This window comes from Macaca nemestrina, chromosome 12, assembly GCF_043159975.1.
Source record: "Macaca nemestrina isolate mMacNem1 chromosome 12, mMacNem.hap1, whole genome shotgun sequence".
Taxonomy (NCBI): domain Eukaryota; kingdom Metazoa; phylum Chordata; class Mammalia; order Primates; family Cercopithecidae; genus Macaca; species Macaca nemestrina.
In genome coordinates, this window is record NC_092136.1 from 45,818,428 (window position 1) to 45,834,699 (window position 16,272).

A 16,272-nucleotide genomic window follows, 5' to 3' on the forward strand; every position below is an offset into this window, starting at 1 on the left:
TTCTCCTCTGCCCCACCCTGACCACCAGAGTCCATGCCAACAGGCATCCTTTCAAAAAGCAGTCTCACTAGGGAAAGGCGCTATCGTCTGAAGCCCAAACTGCTTTACCTGTTCTGGGAAAACTGGAGGCAGGTGCAGCCTAATGAGCTTGGGAGGATGCCTGGGCCTATGGCAGCTCTGAGCTGGCAGCTGCTTGTATTTACAAACAGGAGAGAGCGTGAAAGTTTCAGGCTGAGATGTTGTCTGAGGTGGCTGAGAATTCAAACCAGCCATCTCCAGACCAATAACTAATTTAATAGCAAAACGCTGGTGAACTAATGTGCTAATTAGTCACCAAATTTAAATTAATTAAAAACTAATCACGATGTAAAAATATAGCGTTGCATTAATAAATCACATGCATTTTATAAGAGCAAGAAAAAGTGCTGCTTCCTCTAATAAAAGTTAGAGATAAGGATTAAGCATTTCTCCCTGGGAACTGTACAGCTGAAATATGTTCTGTGGTGAAGCATGCTCTCTCCCATAGATAAGGCCTGACTTGATAGTTAACTGAATTACTAGACAGGTGAATCAAACCAGCATTGTTTAAGCAAGTCTTTCTCAAATAGGACAGCTTTCCCTTCACTACCCTCTCAGGGTCTTGCAGAGGCAGCTGGTATGGTTGAATCTACCTTCTTGGAGTGAGTCTTTGGTGAGTAATAACGTTGGCATCCTCAAGTCTAGGCAACCATTGAGGAACCTAAAGGAAAACAAAACCAGAGGAGCCAACGAACATCCCTTGTCTTAATTGTGTTAATATCATTCATAAGTAACAGGTGGGCATTTCTAATTATGAGGCAGCTTCATGACAAGCGCTCTGACTCACCTTCTGCAGACAGCCCCTGGATGTTTATTCCCTTAGCTGCCAGGAAATTCAAGCAGGCATCTATGTTTTCAATCTAGGGGGGAAAAACAACAATATACATTTAATAAATGTTCACGCTCTCCAGAGCCATCTCTTATTAGGAACAATGGGAAAACAGAATGCTGTAAAAACGGCCGATGGATGAATGAACGCAAGATAGGACTCTTTGTCTATACTTGCACAGGAAAAGTTTACCTAATATCCCAACCACATAGTGCCAAAAGTCGAGGCCTTGCATTGCTCACAGCTGCCAAAAATAACCAGGGCGGAACGGGAGCTCTCATCTTGGTCACTGCCACCACCAGTGCAATCCTGAAAACTTGAGCAGTTGCCAGAAAAATGGAGGTGGGGAAAAGGTTAGTGGACACACCCATCTACCAGCAGCTGGGAGAAATTGCCAGCCACCAAAGAGGCAGGCAGTCAAACGTACAAACGGTGAATGGGAGTTTTAGCAGGAATCTGGGTAGCATTTACACACAAAATTTTCCAGATGGGAGGCATTGCAGATGACTGGGGACGGCTGTGACCTCCTGAACCCCTCTGTCTTTTGTGCTTTCTGTGACAAGAAGGGACCCACCAGAATCTGTGAGATCTCCCAGGTTTGCCAGGGCTGACGCCACAGCCAAGGGCAAGCCAGTGTCCAGCCTTCCCAAAAGAACAATTAGGTCATTCCCAACAGGCTAATTTGACTTCAGTTGTCAGGGCTAATTATTTTTTGGTTTAAAGGAAAATGTTCTGGCTTGATTAATGTCAATGGGTACCATAAGTAAAAGAAATTTCTTTAGACTTAGCACAGAGATCTTTAAATTTCACACAATTTGCATTTAACAATGGGGACCCCACTCATTCCCCTCCACCATCACCCCACCCCTCATTACTTCCCAGGTTCCATCAACATTCCTATGAACTCAAATCAGTACTTAACCCATGGAATTTATTTTGAACTAATAAATGATAGCCTTCCACAGTATACATGTGACCCTTCCTGTTTCTTCAACCCCAAGCAATTTCCCAATGCTCCTTCATAGCCACAGAAAATGTAAAGTGTCTACATTTAAGAGCTCTAATTTGAGTAGAGTCTAGCTCCAAGGCAGTCTTCCTGAAGATCACATCCACCCGCCTACTGACATTTGGCATTTTATGACTTATCTACTCTCAGTCTTTACATCTTCCAAGGACTTTAAATTAAGCTATGGGACACCTGAATAAAACTGCACCCGTATTATAGACTCTACTCGACCCTGAGCTTGAAGTTACTCCATCCTTGCATTTTTAGCACAGGTTCCCATCTCCTTTCCAACCTCCATCTCACACTTCAAGGGTCCTCATCTGGAAGACATTTTCTCATCTCTAGAAAAAGGTGCAGAATGCAACTTGCTGCGAACTAAATATTGATGCTATGCGTTATGCCTGCCATCATTGCAGAAAGTCCTTTCTCATATACATGGAGGAAAGGTAAGCTTTCTTTTCATCTTTCCTGTCCCCTGTCCAGCCCCAGGGATGACCACTTTTGATGGTGTTGGTTTTAGCAAGTATTACATGATGGAGAAAGTGAGGTAAGAAGGTCAGATTTCTGACCAAGATTACACAGGTCAATGTCAATGGCAGAGCTGGGTGAGAAATCAGGAGCTCCTCCTCCCTGTCATACACAGGAGCCTGCATTTACATAAATGCAGACAACCAGGTGCTATTGGCTTAGAGGGAATAGGGGAGGGGAAAGTAAAGGAAAGACTGGCTGGGAGTACCCTGAGTGTGATGTCTTGGAGCAATCTGCTCTCATTTGTAAGTGTAATAACAGTTGTGCCTCTGAATGCCACTTCACCATACCATGAAATCCTGCTTTTGAGAAAAAATGTTAATTATCAGTGCTTATTTCTACTGTTGCACACAGTGGTAATATACCAAATCCACTCAAAAGGATTTGTTGCCCCCCAAAAGAGACACTAGTATTTAAATCATAATAAAATTATAAAATCCCTCTTCTACTGCTTGCCTTTTCCTATCATTCTCTCCTACTCCTTTTATATAATATCTTGCACATGGCTAGTAAGTGAGGCTTTGGCAATTTTGTTCCCATGGAAAGTGAGAAAAAGAAAAAGCTCACCATCCCTGAATCTCTAATTGCAAATTCAAAAATAGTACACTTGATATTTATCCTGGGAAGTGTCATGGAGGTGGGCTGACGAGGTAGGTTAAGTTTTTTCAGCAATAGTCCAGCAATATGGCACTGAATAAAAAAATAAAGACAACTGCCAACATATTCAAGAAAAGCACTGTTCTACTACAACACTATTTCTACAGAGCTCACATTCCAAGAAGCATAAAGTACATTACTTATATTTATGGAACATTCAACACATACAGCATCATTTAAAGTACATGATAGTGTCTGTTTGCAAGGCTAGCCTTGATACATTTCAATTCAGCCATCTGCTGGACTTTCTTTTAATGTCCGATGCTATTAAAAGGATAATTATAAATAAGTTACCCGAATACTTCTTCTTTGTTAACTTTTTAAAGTCCTGTCATTTTTTTCACAGAATTTCATAATTTTGATCAGTAGCTCTCCACTGGCTAGGGATGGAGGGTGGAGGTGAAGGATCAATTTGTCAACAACTGGCAGCATTTGGGGCTGTCACAACGGGGGCAGGGTACTATTAGCATCTTACGGATAAAGGCCAAGATGTTGCTAAACATACTACAGTGCACAGGACAGCTTCTCACAACAAAGAACTGTCCAGTCCAAAATGTCAACAGTGCTGAGATTGAGAGGCCCTGAGTTGCAGGATTCTTTCAAGCATTCATTCAGTCAACATTGTTGTGTAGATGTCTGCTCTGCGCCAGCATGGCACTCAATTCTTTGGATGGTGTTGGTTTTAGCAAGTATTATGTGATACAGAAAGTGAGGTAAGGAAGTCAGATTTTTGACCAAGATTACACAGGTCAATGTAAATGACAGAGCTGGGTGAGAAACCAGGAAGTCCTCCTGCCCATCATACATAGGAGCCTGCATTTAGATAATCCTCCTCTAGGGTCCACAGAGCCATTCAACACACACCTTGATTCCTGTCTGTCTCAGGAAGAATCAGAGCACATAAACAAGAGAAGCATTAGGATCTTCCTTTATTAGGTGAACAGAAAAAGCCTAAGGGCACCAGTGTTTTCTTCTAGAGAAGAAATACAGGGAGCCAAAAGCAGATGGCTGGTCTGCACTCCAGAAAATGTTAAAACAAAGAACATGGTCATTATTTAAAAGATCATTCGTAAGTCCATCAAGTGCCTTGAATTTTACCTTTCTACTATGATTTCTCTGTTCACAGAAGGAGTTCAAAAAACATTCCTCAAGTCTCAAATCCACTGTTTAATAAGATTCCATTAAGGTTAAAAATCACTGCTGACAAGGCGGCCGAGACCCACGCTCTTTCATCTGCACCCCAGGAAGAGAGTGAGGCTGGGAAGCAGAATGGGGTCAGATGTGGCTTCCAACCTCCTGGCTTCATTTGGAAGGAGATCAGAAAGGGAGATTGTTTCTTTGATCCAGTCCTTCTTGTGATTAAAATTCACCTTAAGGTTTTCTTCTAAATACTGTACAGGTAAACACAATCCATCTTCGAGTACTGTTGAAATTGCCAACTCCTACCACATCTCAAGAGGGAACGGCCCCAGCAGCAGCACCCCAGTAGTCATTACAGCACAATGATGTTCTCGTGCCCATCTTCAACAAGACTCATGTGTGATCCAGACACACAGCATGAGATAAGGATCCGATTAAAGTTGGGAGGCAGGTGAAAGAAAAGACTCTTAAACAGCAAAGTATGTAAATAAGACCAAACTTGTTCATTAGCACGTAGTGGCCAATATAAACTACTTTCCAAAATGAGCTGAAAAATATCTGTATGAAGTCTGACATTCCAGTGTTTTTGAAGGGGGCTGGGGACTGGGTGAGAAGCTATTGCAGTTGCTGCCATAGAAATGGGTCCAAGAGCTCTGGGACTGAGTTGCTGGAATTTGCAGCATTCCCTCTTCTGGGGAAACCCAGAAGAGGGACCACCACGTGGCTTGGAGACTCCGGGAGCAGAGAGGTGCTGGATGAAGGATGGAGGTAGAGAAAAGGGGCAGACCAGGATGCACCTCCCCAGAATTCCCTTTGTTTGGAGCCACATGTGGCCTCCACCTTGTGCAGTGCCTGAACATCCATGAGAGAGGCTGCAATTAAGCCTTTTTGCCAATCTCTGCTGAGACTGCCATCCCAAAGTTGAATCGTTTTTCAGCAGTCTCTGAAAAACTATTGCAGGGCAACTTCCATGGTCTATGTGTGTTGCAGCCTTTGTCTCCCATATCCTGAAGTATTTCCCCACCCAGGAGAGCTAGGGAGTTAGAAAAATCAAAACAAATGCCAAACAACTGGAAAGAGAATCAGGAGATAAGAAACAAATGGAAAACTTTGCATTTCGATCATGATTAAGGCTGGACTTGGGTCTCCTGATAACGCAAAATATGCAAACCTCGGAAGCACTGCTATATATCTCCCTGGTAGCTTAGAGACTGATCAAATACCATCTGTTGTGGCAGTTGTCATGGCAGCATTTTTCTCTGAATACCAGTGTAGCTGAGTGCAAAGCGCATGAAAATGATTAATGCAAACGAAGACCATCTCTATGGGTGCTACCACAGCCTAGGGCAAGATGACATTCTGGGCATACCAAATAAATGGAACCGTAGTTCTTACGGTATAACAGTTTCTCACCAAGCCCCTTGGGAAATCTCCAGTCTGGAAGGAGAGGCAAACAGCTGCTGCATTAAAGTCAGGCATGGTCACAACCATTTTTGTAAATCATGAAATGCCTAAAGCTTAGGCAGTAGGAGCTTTAGACCCCAGGCAAGGCTAAGTGAGAACCTGCAAGTTCTGGTGACTCTGGAAGCACAGTGTAGCTTCTTCATAAAACTCATATGTCAACTCAAACAACTTCCTCCCAGAAGTGGGTGGGACCCTCATACCTGATATTGCTATTTGCCATCAAAAATAATTGTCATCCATTCATTTATCTATTCCTTCACCCCTATTTACTCAGCACCTACTGGGTGTCAACCAATGTGCTGGTGTTGAGTATATAGTGGTGAATAAGACAGACATAATCCCCAACATTGTAGAACCTACAGTCTAACATAGGGAAACCAGCATTAAATAAAGAATGCACAAATAAGTACATGATGACAAGCTGTTATGATTACCATGAAAGAGAAGAGTGTTGGGAACGTGTATGCAGGAAGGAAGACCTAATCTAGCCTCGGGGTGCAGCAGGGCCAGGGGGAGGGTAACAGACAAGAATATCTTAAGGAAGTGGCAGCATGTAGGTCCACAGATAGGGTTTTTTGTCTGCTTTGTTCACTGATGTAGCCCCAAGCACCTAGGATAGGGTGCAGCACATAATAGATCTACTCAAGAATATTTGTTGACTGAAGGAATGAAGGGAAATTTGTGCTGAGACCTAAGGAATTAGCCAGGCACCAACAGTGGGGAGAATAAGAACTTACCAAGCCTAGGGAATCCAAAGCTAAAAGACTCCATACAGGATCCAATATACCACATTCTGGGAACCCAAAAAAAGTCATAATGGCTGGAGCATGGTGGGCAAGGGAGAAGGGCAATGAGAGGTCCCTTGAGCAAGGGCAAACAGGGCCACATTGGGGCATGTTGACCACACAAAGGAGTTGACATAGAGAAGGAGCAAAGGCAAGGGTCTCTTCATTCCTTGGGAAGTCTTGTCAGTACCTCGACCTGCCCCATTACCATGGCAGTAGCAACCCAGCCAAGTCCTTCCTATCTGAAAGCTGGAGGATGGATTATTTCATGTTAGGGATGGGTCAAACAGGGGCCTCAAGGTAGGGTTCCAGAGGCTTCTGGGCTGGTCACAAAGAAGGGGAGGGATGGGAGGCAAATATCAACATCTGTGGTCACATGTACTGGAAATGTCTGTTCCGTATCTAAGAGGTCTCCATATCCTTCTAATACCCCTTCCTCTGTCTCTTTCCAAAGGGAAAAAAGAAGAAGAAAACAATGAAACAAAGCCAAAAAGCAAAACGAACTTTGGGGAAATGCCCTCCTAAATGTCTGTCTTGCAGTGTTATCTGTCTCTTTCCTCTATACTCCTAGAGGCCACAACTTTACACATGATTTACCCACCTTCTTTTTTTTTTTTTTTTTTGTCCACCTGTATCAGTGTGGGAGGCCTAGCAAACTCACAAGATCGCATGTCTCATGGAGCATAGTGTGGTCCTGGAGATGCACAACCCAATAGGGCAGAGTTTGCGGCGTCCTGACACTATACTTTTAATTTTAGAAGGGGACCTCAGAAATGAGGGAAACACATGGTGGTGCTTCCAGTTCTCCTGGGCATGGAAATATTCGGGAGCATCAGGGCCTGCCCTTGTGTAAGCCACACAGGCTGATTTATAAAGAAAGCCAACTTTGTCCAGTTATAAGAGGGGCTCCATGACTCTGTCCCAGCTTTGACCATTCAAGTATTAACCTTTACAGCAAGCCAGCTCAAGCTCTCATGGTGGCTTTGAAACAGGAAAGCTTAAGAATGTGGGAATCAGGGGCTGGACACAGCTTATGAGTCCCCATGTCAGACTGCTTCTCCTCCTGCTTTATTGCCTTGCCCAGCTCCTTTTAATTTGGCAGTGTTATCCACCATACTGTTTATAATATTTATAACTTCAGCTTTCCAAGATGTTGTCAAAAATTCCCTTTTTAAAAAACTTTTTAAGAGTCTCTCTGCTTTACAGCAAATGGGCAAGTCCATATGGATACAAAGAAAATTACCTCTAGAGAAAAAATTGAAAGCAAGATTCTCAAATTCCTCCAGTGACTATCTTTTTCCACTTTGCTTCCAAGTGCCTAGAATAATTTTTCTATTATTTTCTGACTTCTCAATTTTTCCCATGAAACAAAGAAAGAAACCTGGGAGGGGAGTTGTAGCTAAAGCTCTAGAAGTCTATCCTTACTCTGGAGGTTCCCATAAGAAACTCTTATGGTTGAACTCTGTTCTCTTTTAGAGATGGTAGACCCTATGAGAGGAAAAATTCCACTGGTGACCAGTGTGTCAGAAAGGCCCAAGGATACCTTTGTGTACATTCAATCAATATCCCATTCTGTATATCCTTTCTCCTGCTACAATTTCAGAGTAACTCTCCTTAAAACTTCCTAGCACTTCCAAAAGGAATCACTGCTCCAAGTCAAGGACTTCAAGCTAGAAGCTGGACACAAACACAAAAGGGGAATGATTAGGGCTAAGGAGTGATATTTAGAGGATGTAATACAGGCTTTAGGTTCTGACAAGTCTGGATTCAAATCTTGTTTCTGGCATTTACTAAATTATGATGTTCAGCAAGTTACCCCAGTGTCCTGATCTATAAAATGGGCATTATAACACCTACCCCCCAGGGTGGTGGTTGTCATTAGACAAGAGGATATATTTGTGATGTTTAATATGTGTCCAACAACTGGTAGTTTTTGTTACTGTGTTGTAATTTTAGGCATGAGTGGCCCTGGGCAATAGTTCTAAGGACAGGACATTCCAAAGCTGTGTCTTGGGTTGGCCCCTGGTGAAACAGAGAATCGAACAGGCTTATCTGCTTTCCGTTTCCTCCTCCTGGCTTTCCTTTCAAGCACAGCTCTCCAGGAATCTGGGCCCTCTCCATAACCTGATGTCATGCTTACTTCTCCACAACTCTTTCTTGAAAAGTTGCTGATAAACAAATTCACATCACGACCGAAGGGACTGCCATTGGCTTCCCACATTACCTCTTGCCCACAATTATTAGGTGACAATATCTGTTTAAAAGAACATGACTTTGGACTCCTCCTACCCTGGTTCTGGCTCCCTGACAGATGCCCACAAGACTCTGAGAAAATTATTAACTGCTTCAAGCCTTAGATTTGTCATCTGTAACATGAAATGCTGATATCTATCTCCCACCATTACTGAGAGGATTGGGTGGGTGGATATATGTCAATGATCTGGAACTTCACATATTTAGAGCTCTAAAAGGGCTCATTCTTCATGTAATTTCATAATGGCAGAATTTTCATACCAGTGGCATTTCCTGAAAGTGAAAGATCATTTCGAAGTGTGAGACACTCTGAGACTTGTTAAATTATATGACACTAGTACAGCCTTTCTACGAATACATAATTTGTCACTAGCATTCATTTTTACCCTGCCAGAACCACAACTATCTATCCAAAAAACTTTGTGGTCCAAGTCTCTTCTATTGAGTTACATGAGAAAGCCTAAGACCTTTTAGGCAAATAGTTTTCATTAAGGAGAGTCAACAGTCCATTACGAAAAACAGTATGGAAGTTCCTCAAAAACTTAAAAATAGAACTACCATAAGAACTACCACTGTCAAAAGGAAAGTAAATTGGTATTTCAAAGAGATATTTGGCCATTCAAGCATTAACGTTTACAGCAAGCCAGTTCAAGCTCTCATGGTGGCTTTGAAACAGGAAAGCTTCAGAATGTGGGAATCAGGGGCTGGACACAGCTTATGAGTCCCCATGTCAGACTGCTTCTCCTCCTGCTTTATTGCCTTGCTCAGCTCCTTTTAATTTGGGGACTCATGTTCACTGCAGCACTATTCACAATTACCAGGTTAGGAAAATAATCTAAGTGTGCAATGCATCAAAGGATAAATGGATACAGAAAATGTGGTATATTATAAAATATTATTCAGCCATAATAAAGGAGGGAAATCCTGCCATTTGCAACAACATGGATGGGCCTGAAGGACATGATGCTAGGTGAAATAATCTAGGTACAGAAAGACAAATCCTGCGTGATCTTGTTTATATGTGAGATTATAAAAAGTTGAATTCATGGAAGCAGAGAGCAGAACAGTGGTTTACCAGTGGCTGGTGGATGAGGGAAATGGAAAGATGGTAGTCAAAAGGTATTAACTTCCAGTTTTAAAAAGAACAAGTTCTAGAGATCTAAGGTACAGCATGCCTGGTACTAGAAGTATCAATTATTTTGACTGTGGAAATCATTATACAATGTATACATATATCAATTTTACTTTTTAAAAACCAAATAGTTTTTGCAGAAAACATTGGTTTTACCCACAGAGGAGGACATAAACGTGGACTCAAACTTTAAGAAAAAATTCCTGACTTCCAGTCCCCCAAGACACACAACAGAGGTAGAGAGAATGGGATTACAGACACTTGGAGATGTCACCCAGTGCAATTACCTGGAATCTGACAGTCTCGTTCATTCCTTGAAAATACAGACTGAGCATCTATTCTCTTCTCAGTCCTATTCAATGGGCAGAAAATGCAGGCAGACAAGACAGTGTGGTCCTTCCCTCAAGGAGCAGCTAGTCTCCTGGGCAAGAGTTGACTTTAAGTAAACAATCACTCCACTAAACATACAGTCACAAATATGTTAAGGGACAACTTATTCTCATCAAGGCACCTACTCAAAAGCCTGACACTTACTCACTATGCTCTTTTAAAAAGGTCTGGATTGTTTTTTTGGTACCTTTGCCATATTACATGCTTAAACCCATAAGCCACCATAGAATCTTCAAGAGGTAGCAGAATATAAATGCAAAATTAAATAAGACAGCAGATCCTTGAAATTCAGGAGTAGATATGTCTCTAGAGTGCAGTGAATCTTCAGTTTTGGAAGATCACTAGACCACATCGTTATACCCACAAAATAAGTAGATATAAAGGAATATGGTAATGGAAAAATCTGTAGAGGAAGGCCAAGAGTGAAACTCACTCCTCAGCTTGGTACCAGTTCCCTCACACCAGCCTGTGTAAGTCAGCTTTGTGCTTTGTGCTTCAGCCAATTTACCACTATCGGCAGCTTATGGTTCTTCTGGTTGTTCACGAACAGTCAATCCATGCATTTCCTGAAATTCCAAGGATAGTATGTACTTAAATGTAAGACCTGTCCTGGTGGCATCCATAAGCAGGAAACGAAGCCAAGCAAACACCTTTGAATGCGTTAATACTCAATTCAGAATCCTGCAGGACTTTGCTTACCTACTCTGATGATGGCTAGAATGAAGGCCATGGTCTGCTATTCTCTGCCTTTATAGTACACCCTATTGTGTTAATGTCTATGAGAAATCTAACCCCAAATCACCATTGTTTCCACTCTAATTTCAAATTCTGCTAGCAATCAGTGGGTGATTATTACATATCAGGCACAATACTAGAAACTTCCACATACATTACCTCAATCTATTTTTTATTTCAAAAGCTAGTTGTAGGCATGGCTAAGGAGTTGCACCTGAATGCTAGATCACTGATGACTGTGAATATATAATTTGGGGGAATTTTGCAAGGAATACACAAAACATTTTATACTAAGAAACGATTTGGCCAATAGTTTCAAATTCTAAAGTCTGTGATAAAGGCAAAGAGCTACATGCCAGCCGATTAGGAATTATGAAATTAAAAATAATTAAGCATATAATAACTAATTCTCCACTCTGCATACTGCCTACTGCCACAGCCACAATGTCAGAGGCATGACCAAAATCCACTGAAAGAGGAGAGCAAATTAGACAAGGAAAGATTCCATTACAGGATATCCCTGAGCTTTCCAAGGCCACAAGATACCTAATGCACCTGTGAAGAAAAAGTGATAATTTTTAAGTCGTCATAGAATGCTAATCTCTGTTACTATTTACATCCTTGCCAAATCTTTGGTTGAACTAGATAAAATTGCCATTTTTGTAGGTAAAAAATGGTTAAATATTGGTCATTCCATATGGTTCTATCTATATATCCACATATCAGGAAGGCTCCCTCCACCCACCCCAAGGGCTAAAATTAAACTGCTGGGTAATCATAAAGAGAGAGCACTTGATAATCATTCATAAAAGGAGGCAACCAATAAATTCTGAAACTCAAATCAAATCTTGGCAAATCCTTCTCAAAGGAGTCTCACAAGACTGGTTATGCAATGTATGTAGATGAAAAGACCAAGTTGGAAGAAATACCCTATCCAAAGGCTAACCATGAAAGGCCCTTTGGTCTGGTTAGGGTTTCCTCTGTACAATCTCCTTGGAGAAACAGAAGGGGGCCTGAGGAATACTTTAATGCCAAGTTGACGCACTTCAGAAAACCTCCCACTAAAGGTATGCACGAGTAGTCCCTTAGTGGAAACCTGGAATGCATGCCCCTTTCTTCTTGCTTCATATTCCTTCAGGGGAAAGTATATGAGATTAAATTGTGGACAGGTTCTCCCCTGACATCCAACTCTGTGTAACTGGTACCATGTTCCCACCACTGTGGGAGCCCTCTCACCCATGAAAGCTACTGAAATAGGAAAAGTCAACTCATCTCAAAGTTTCATCATTATTGGAGCTATTACTAAGAGGAGATTTCAAGGGTAGAAAGGGGAATTAAGGATTTCAGATGACCAGATGGAAAGTCCAGGGAATCTTGGATTTCTCAGGGATCCTTGGCCACCTTTGGGCAAGGTACTTAATTTCCCTAAGCTTCAGTTTTTCCTTTAGTAAAATGGGGATAATTATTCCTTTCTTGAAAGCCGTACAGAGACCTTGCCAGAAACTAATATTTGCATTCTTACGAAACATGAAGCACTGGGCTAAATTCTGTCTCATATGTTATTATTTCAGTTAGTTTTTATTTTTTTAACCCACACTAGATAAGAAAGATATTATTATCATTTTTCAGATGGGGAGATGGAGGCACACGGTGTTTAACAGCCTTCCTAAGTCACAGCTGTTAAATAGCAGAGTTAGAATTTGAACACAATAGGAAATGTTTTGTAAGCTACGAAGCCCTGTGCAAACATGGGGCATTAACAACCAAACAGCAAGTGCTTTGCCAGAGCAGAGGAGAAACATCACCACCTTTCTTGGTCATTTTTCCTGCCCTCTGACTTCAGCAGTACAACAAGGCAATAAGTAATCAGTCCCTCCAAACCAAATCTAACCTTTACATTTTAAACAGGACACTTCACAGAGGAAGAAGTAACTTCCTTAGGGAAGACATTTAGGTTCTTCTGTAGTATTTTAAATCTTCAGGAGCAAGAATAATTTAAATCAATATAAACATTTATAGGCCTTATTTCCAAATCAAAATGCTCCCAAAACAGAGATCTCTCAAGCTACCATATGCCAGTGCTTAGGATTCCTGAGGAAGCTCAGGAAACTTATGAGAATATAATCATTTAGGGATCAAAAACCTCAAATGTGTGCAGGGGGATAGGCTGGTAACAAATGAGTAAAAGGGGTTAGGTATAAGACAATAGGGAATGGTGGAGATTGTGACCAACAGCCCACACCTACCTAAAGGGGGCAGCTGCTACCCAGTTATAGTCAATTTTTTGACTGTTGCATGCCAATCCACAAAAGATCAACTTTAATGAAATATATTGATTTTTATCTAACTGTTGGCATCTGTTCAGTTTTTGTTTTAGAAGCACCTCAACTTAGCCTTTTGGCCACCATTCTCTACTCTCTGAAGTGAGCACACTGGCATTTGTCCACTGACCTGACCAGTTCCCAACATGCAGATGCCATAGGCTAATCATACCTTACAAAGTGCAAACAGGAATTCCTTGCTAAGTTCCACTTCATGGCAAAATTTTTTAAAAAACAACACATATACAAAAAAACACCCCTTTGATGCTAGGCTGAAACATAAGAACTCCATGAAGACATATGCAGGGAGGTGGATCCAAGCATGAGGCCCAGATGGCTTTTATATAAACCACAATCCACACAGTTATAAATCACCATCCAATTTCTCTTTCAGCTCAGATATGTAGCCATGTTTCCCTTCCCCCAGCCCCAACCTCGGTCAGCCTCACATTTGCTACATTCTTTAACCTTCCTGAGTACACCATGTTGCCACTCACAACACCTCAGTCCCAATGCAGGTGTGTTGGAAATTTCTTCATTAAACATGCACTGAGTGAGCATCTACGAGATTGCTAAGCAGTGTGAGCAAATGGACAGATGCGACTCCTGTCCTCAAAGAAGTTAATGTCTAGTGGGGACACAGGCATTTAAGCCCACTATGCTAAAGAATTATCACCCCAAACATTCAGTGGAAAAAAAAAGTTACAGAGGTTAAGTGAGCTGGAAGGGGGTAGAGAAGGCATCTCAAACTCCAATCAGATCATGACCATGTGCACAGTTCAGATCATATCAATTTGGAACTTACAATAGTTCTAAGAAAAAAGAATGTACAAAGCAGGAATGCCTACACTTTTGACTTCCCTGGGCCACACTGCAAAAAGAAGAATTGTCTTGGGTCACACGTAAAATACACTACCAATAGCTGATGAGCTTTAAAAAAGTCGCAAAAACAAAGATCGCATGATGTTTTAAGAGAGTTTACAATTTTGTGTTGAGGTGCATTCAAAGCCATCCTGGGCCGCAGGCGGCCTGTGGGCCACGGGTTGGACCAGCTTAAAGGCATCCTAACCTTTCCAAAAAAGCAAAAGGATTCCCTCATATTAACTTTTAAAACTGCAAACAACTTTACAAACTAATATATAGTTAAATGCATGTTTGCTCAGTCATATCCAAGCAAAGAGGCTTTGTTACTTAACTCAGAGACAATGTGTCATGCTTGGCAAAGTGTGGTGGGTCACAGAGCAGTAACCTGGGAGACTGTCAAAAATGCAAATTCCCCAGCTCCTCCCTAGGCATACCAAATCAGAAACTCTGGGGGTGGGGTCCGGCAATCTGTTTTAATAATCTCTCCAGGTGCTTCTCACACATAAAGCTTGAACACTACTATCGGAGGTTTTACCAACCCAAACACCATTTCCCTTATTAATGTAAATAATCTGTTATTTTGGTGTCTTTTTATTTACCTTTATAACTGAGTTAAAATATAAAATTGTGAGTGAAGAAACTGAATCTCACATTTCTTGAGAGCACTTAAACTTACATAGTGCATTCAAAATATTAAAATGTGATGTGTCACATCACTCCATTCTCTCTGAAACTCCTGGATTGTTGGACCACTTATTTAGCTTTCTCATCTGAGAAACATTCGCTGAGCACTTCTAACATACCTAGGCCTATGCCAGGTGCTGAGAATATGGATATTTTTACTGAACTGAAAAAGATTAAAAAAAAAAAAACTATTCACATTTCAAAGCTTTGATGTTATTAAATAGCATATAAAATGTGGTAAATTCCTAACATTTGCTTAAATGTTATGTTAATTAACAAGACAAACATATGTTAGTTGTGGGGACAAAGTACCTACTTGTGAGTTTACGTTGGCAAAGAGGTCCAGAAGATGCAATATTCACTTCTAATTACTGAGATGAGATGCACTTGCCTCTCTCATGACAGTTCAGTATGTCTATCAGCCCACGATGTGGACACAGTGCTAGAAATAAAAAGCTGTGGGTCTCTGTCCTCCACATGCTTCCCTACAGTGATGTGCTCTGAATGGACTGATGCAGCAAGCTCCATTCTGAAGGGTTCTAACCATAGAAGCACCTTCCAGTAAACTCAGAAATCCAAGGAACCCACATTTACAGCAAAATGAGCCTATGCTGTAAAATCCAAATAGCTTACTCTCTGATATAGCAAGAGTTATTTTGCATGAATCCCAGTGTATTAGTTTCTTATTGCTGCTGCAATAAATGAACCACAAACTTAATGGCTTAAAACAATACAAATGTATTATCTTACAGTTCTGGAGGTCAGAAGTCCAAAATCAGTCTCAGTGGGCTAAAACCTAGGATTTGGCAGGGCTGCATCCATTCTGGAAGCTCTAGAGGAGAATCTGTTTCCTTTTCCTTTTCCAGCTTGTGGAGGTCACCTGCATTCCTTGCTCATGGCCCCTTCTTCCACCTTTAAAGCCTGCAACTTAGCAACTTCCAATCTCTCTCTCCAACTTAACTTCCATTGTCACCTCTCTCACCTTCCTTACAAGAATCCTTGTAATCACATTGGGCCTGCCCAGATAATCCAGGATCATTATCCCATCTCAAAATACTTAATCACATTTGCAAAGTGTCTCATCAGGTAAGATAATATATTCACAGGTTCTGGGGATTAGGATGTGAACATCGTTGGGGATGGGTTGACATTATTCAGCTACCCCACTGAGGGCATACTTTTTGAATATGAAGAAATCTTTTGATGTACCATAGTTAGAAAATATGTGACTTGTAAACAGGGCAGGGAATGACCTTCTCATGTGCACTCACTGTGAGCCAAGATGAAACCAGGTGCCTTTTATAACCCCCCACAACAACCCTAGAAGGTAGCTTCCATCATTATCCTTTTCCAGATGAGAAGACAGACTCAGAGAAATTAAATTAACTTGCCCAGCACACATGCCC

General features: G+C 41.4%; 1 protein-coding gene across 13 annotated transcripts in view; it reads right to left on the reverse strand.

The window, feature by feature from the left end:
* LOC105486999 (neuron navigator 2) overlaps positions 1-16,272 on the reverse strand; it is a 767,789-nt gene that overhangs the window by 253,967 nt on the left and 497,550 nt on the right. For all 13 annotated transcript variants that reach the window (XR_011610773.1, XM_011750255.2, XM_071074969.1 and 10 more), the window contains one exon: positions 866-938. Coding sequence is in view for 12 of the 13 variants with exons in the window: in XM_011750255.2 (XP_011748557.1) it covers positions 866-938 (73 nt within the window). In the remaining variant the exon portion in view is untranslated. The remainder of the gene's footprint in view (positions 1-865; positions 939-16,272) is intronic.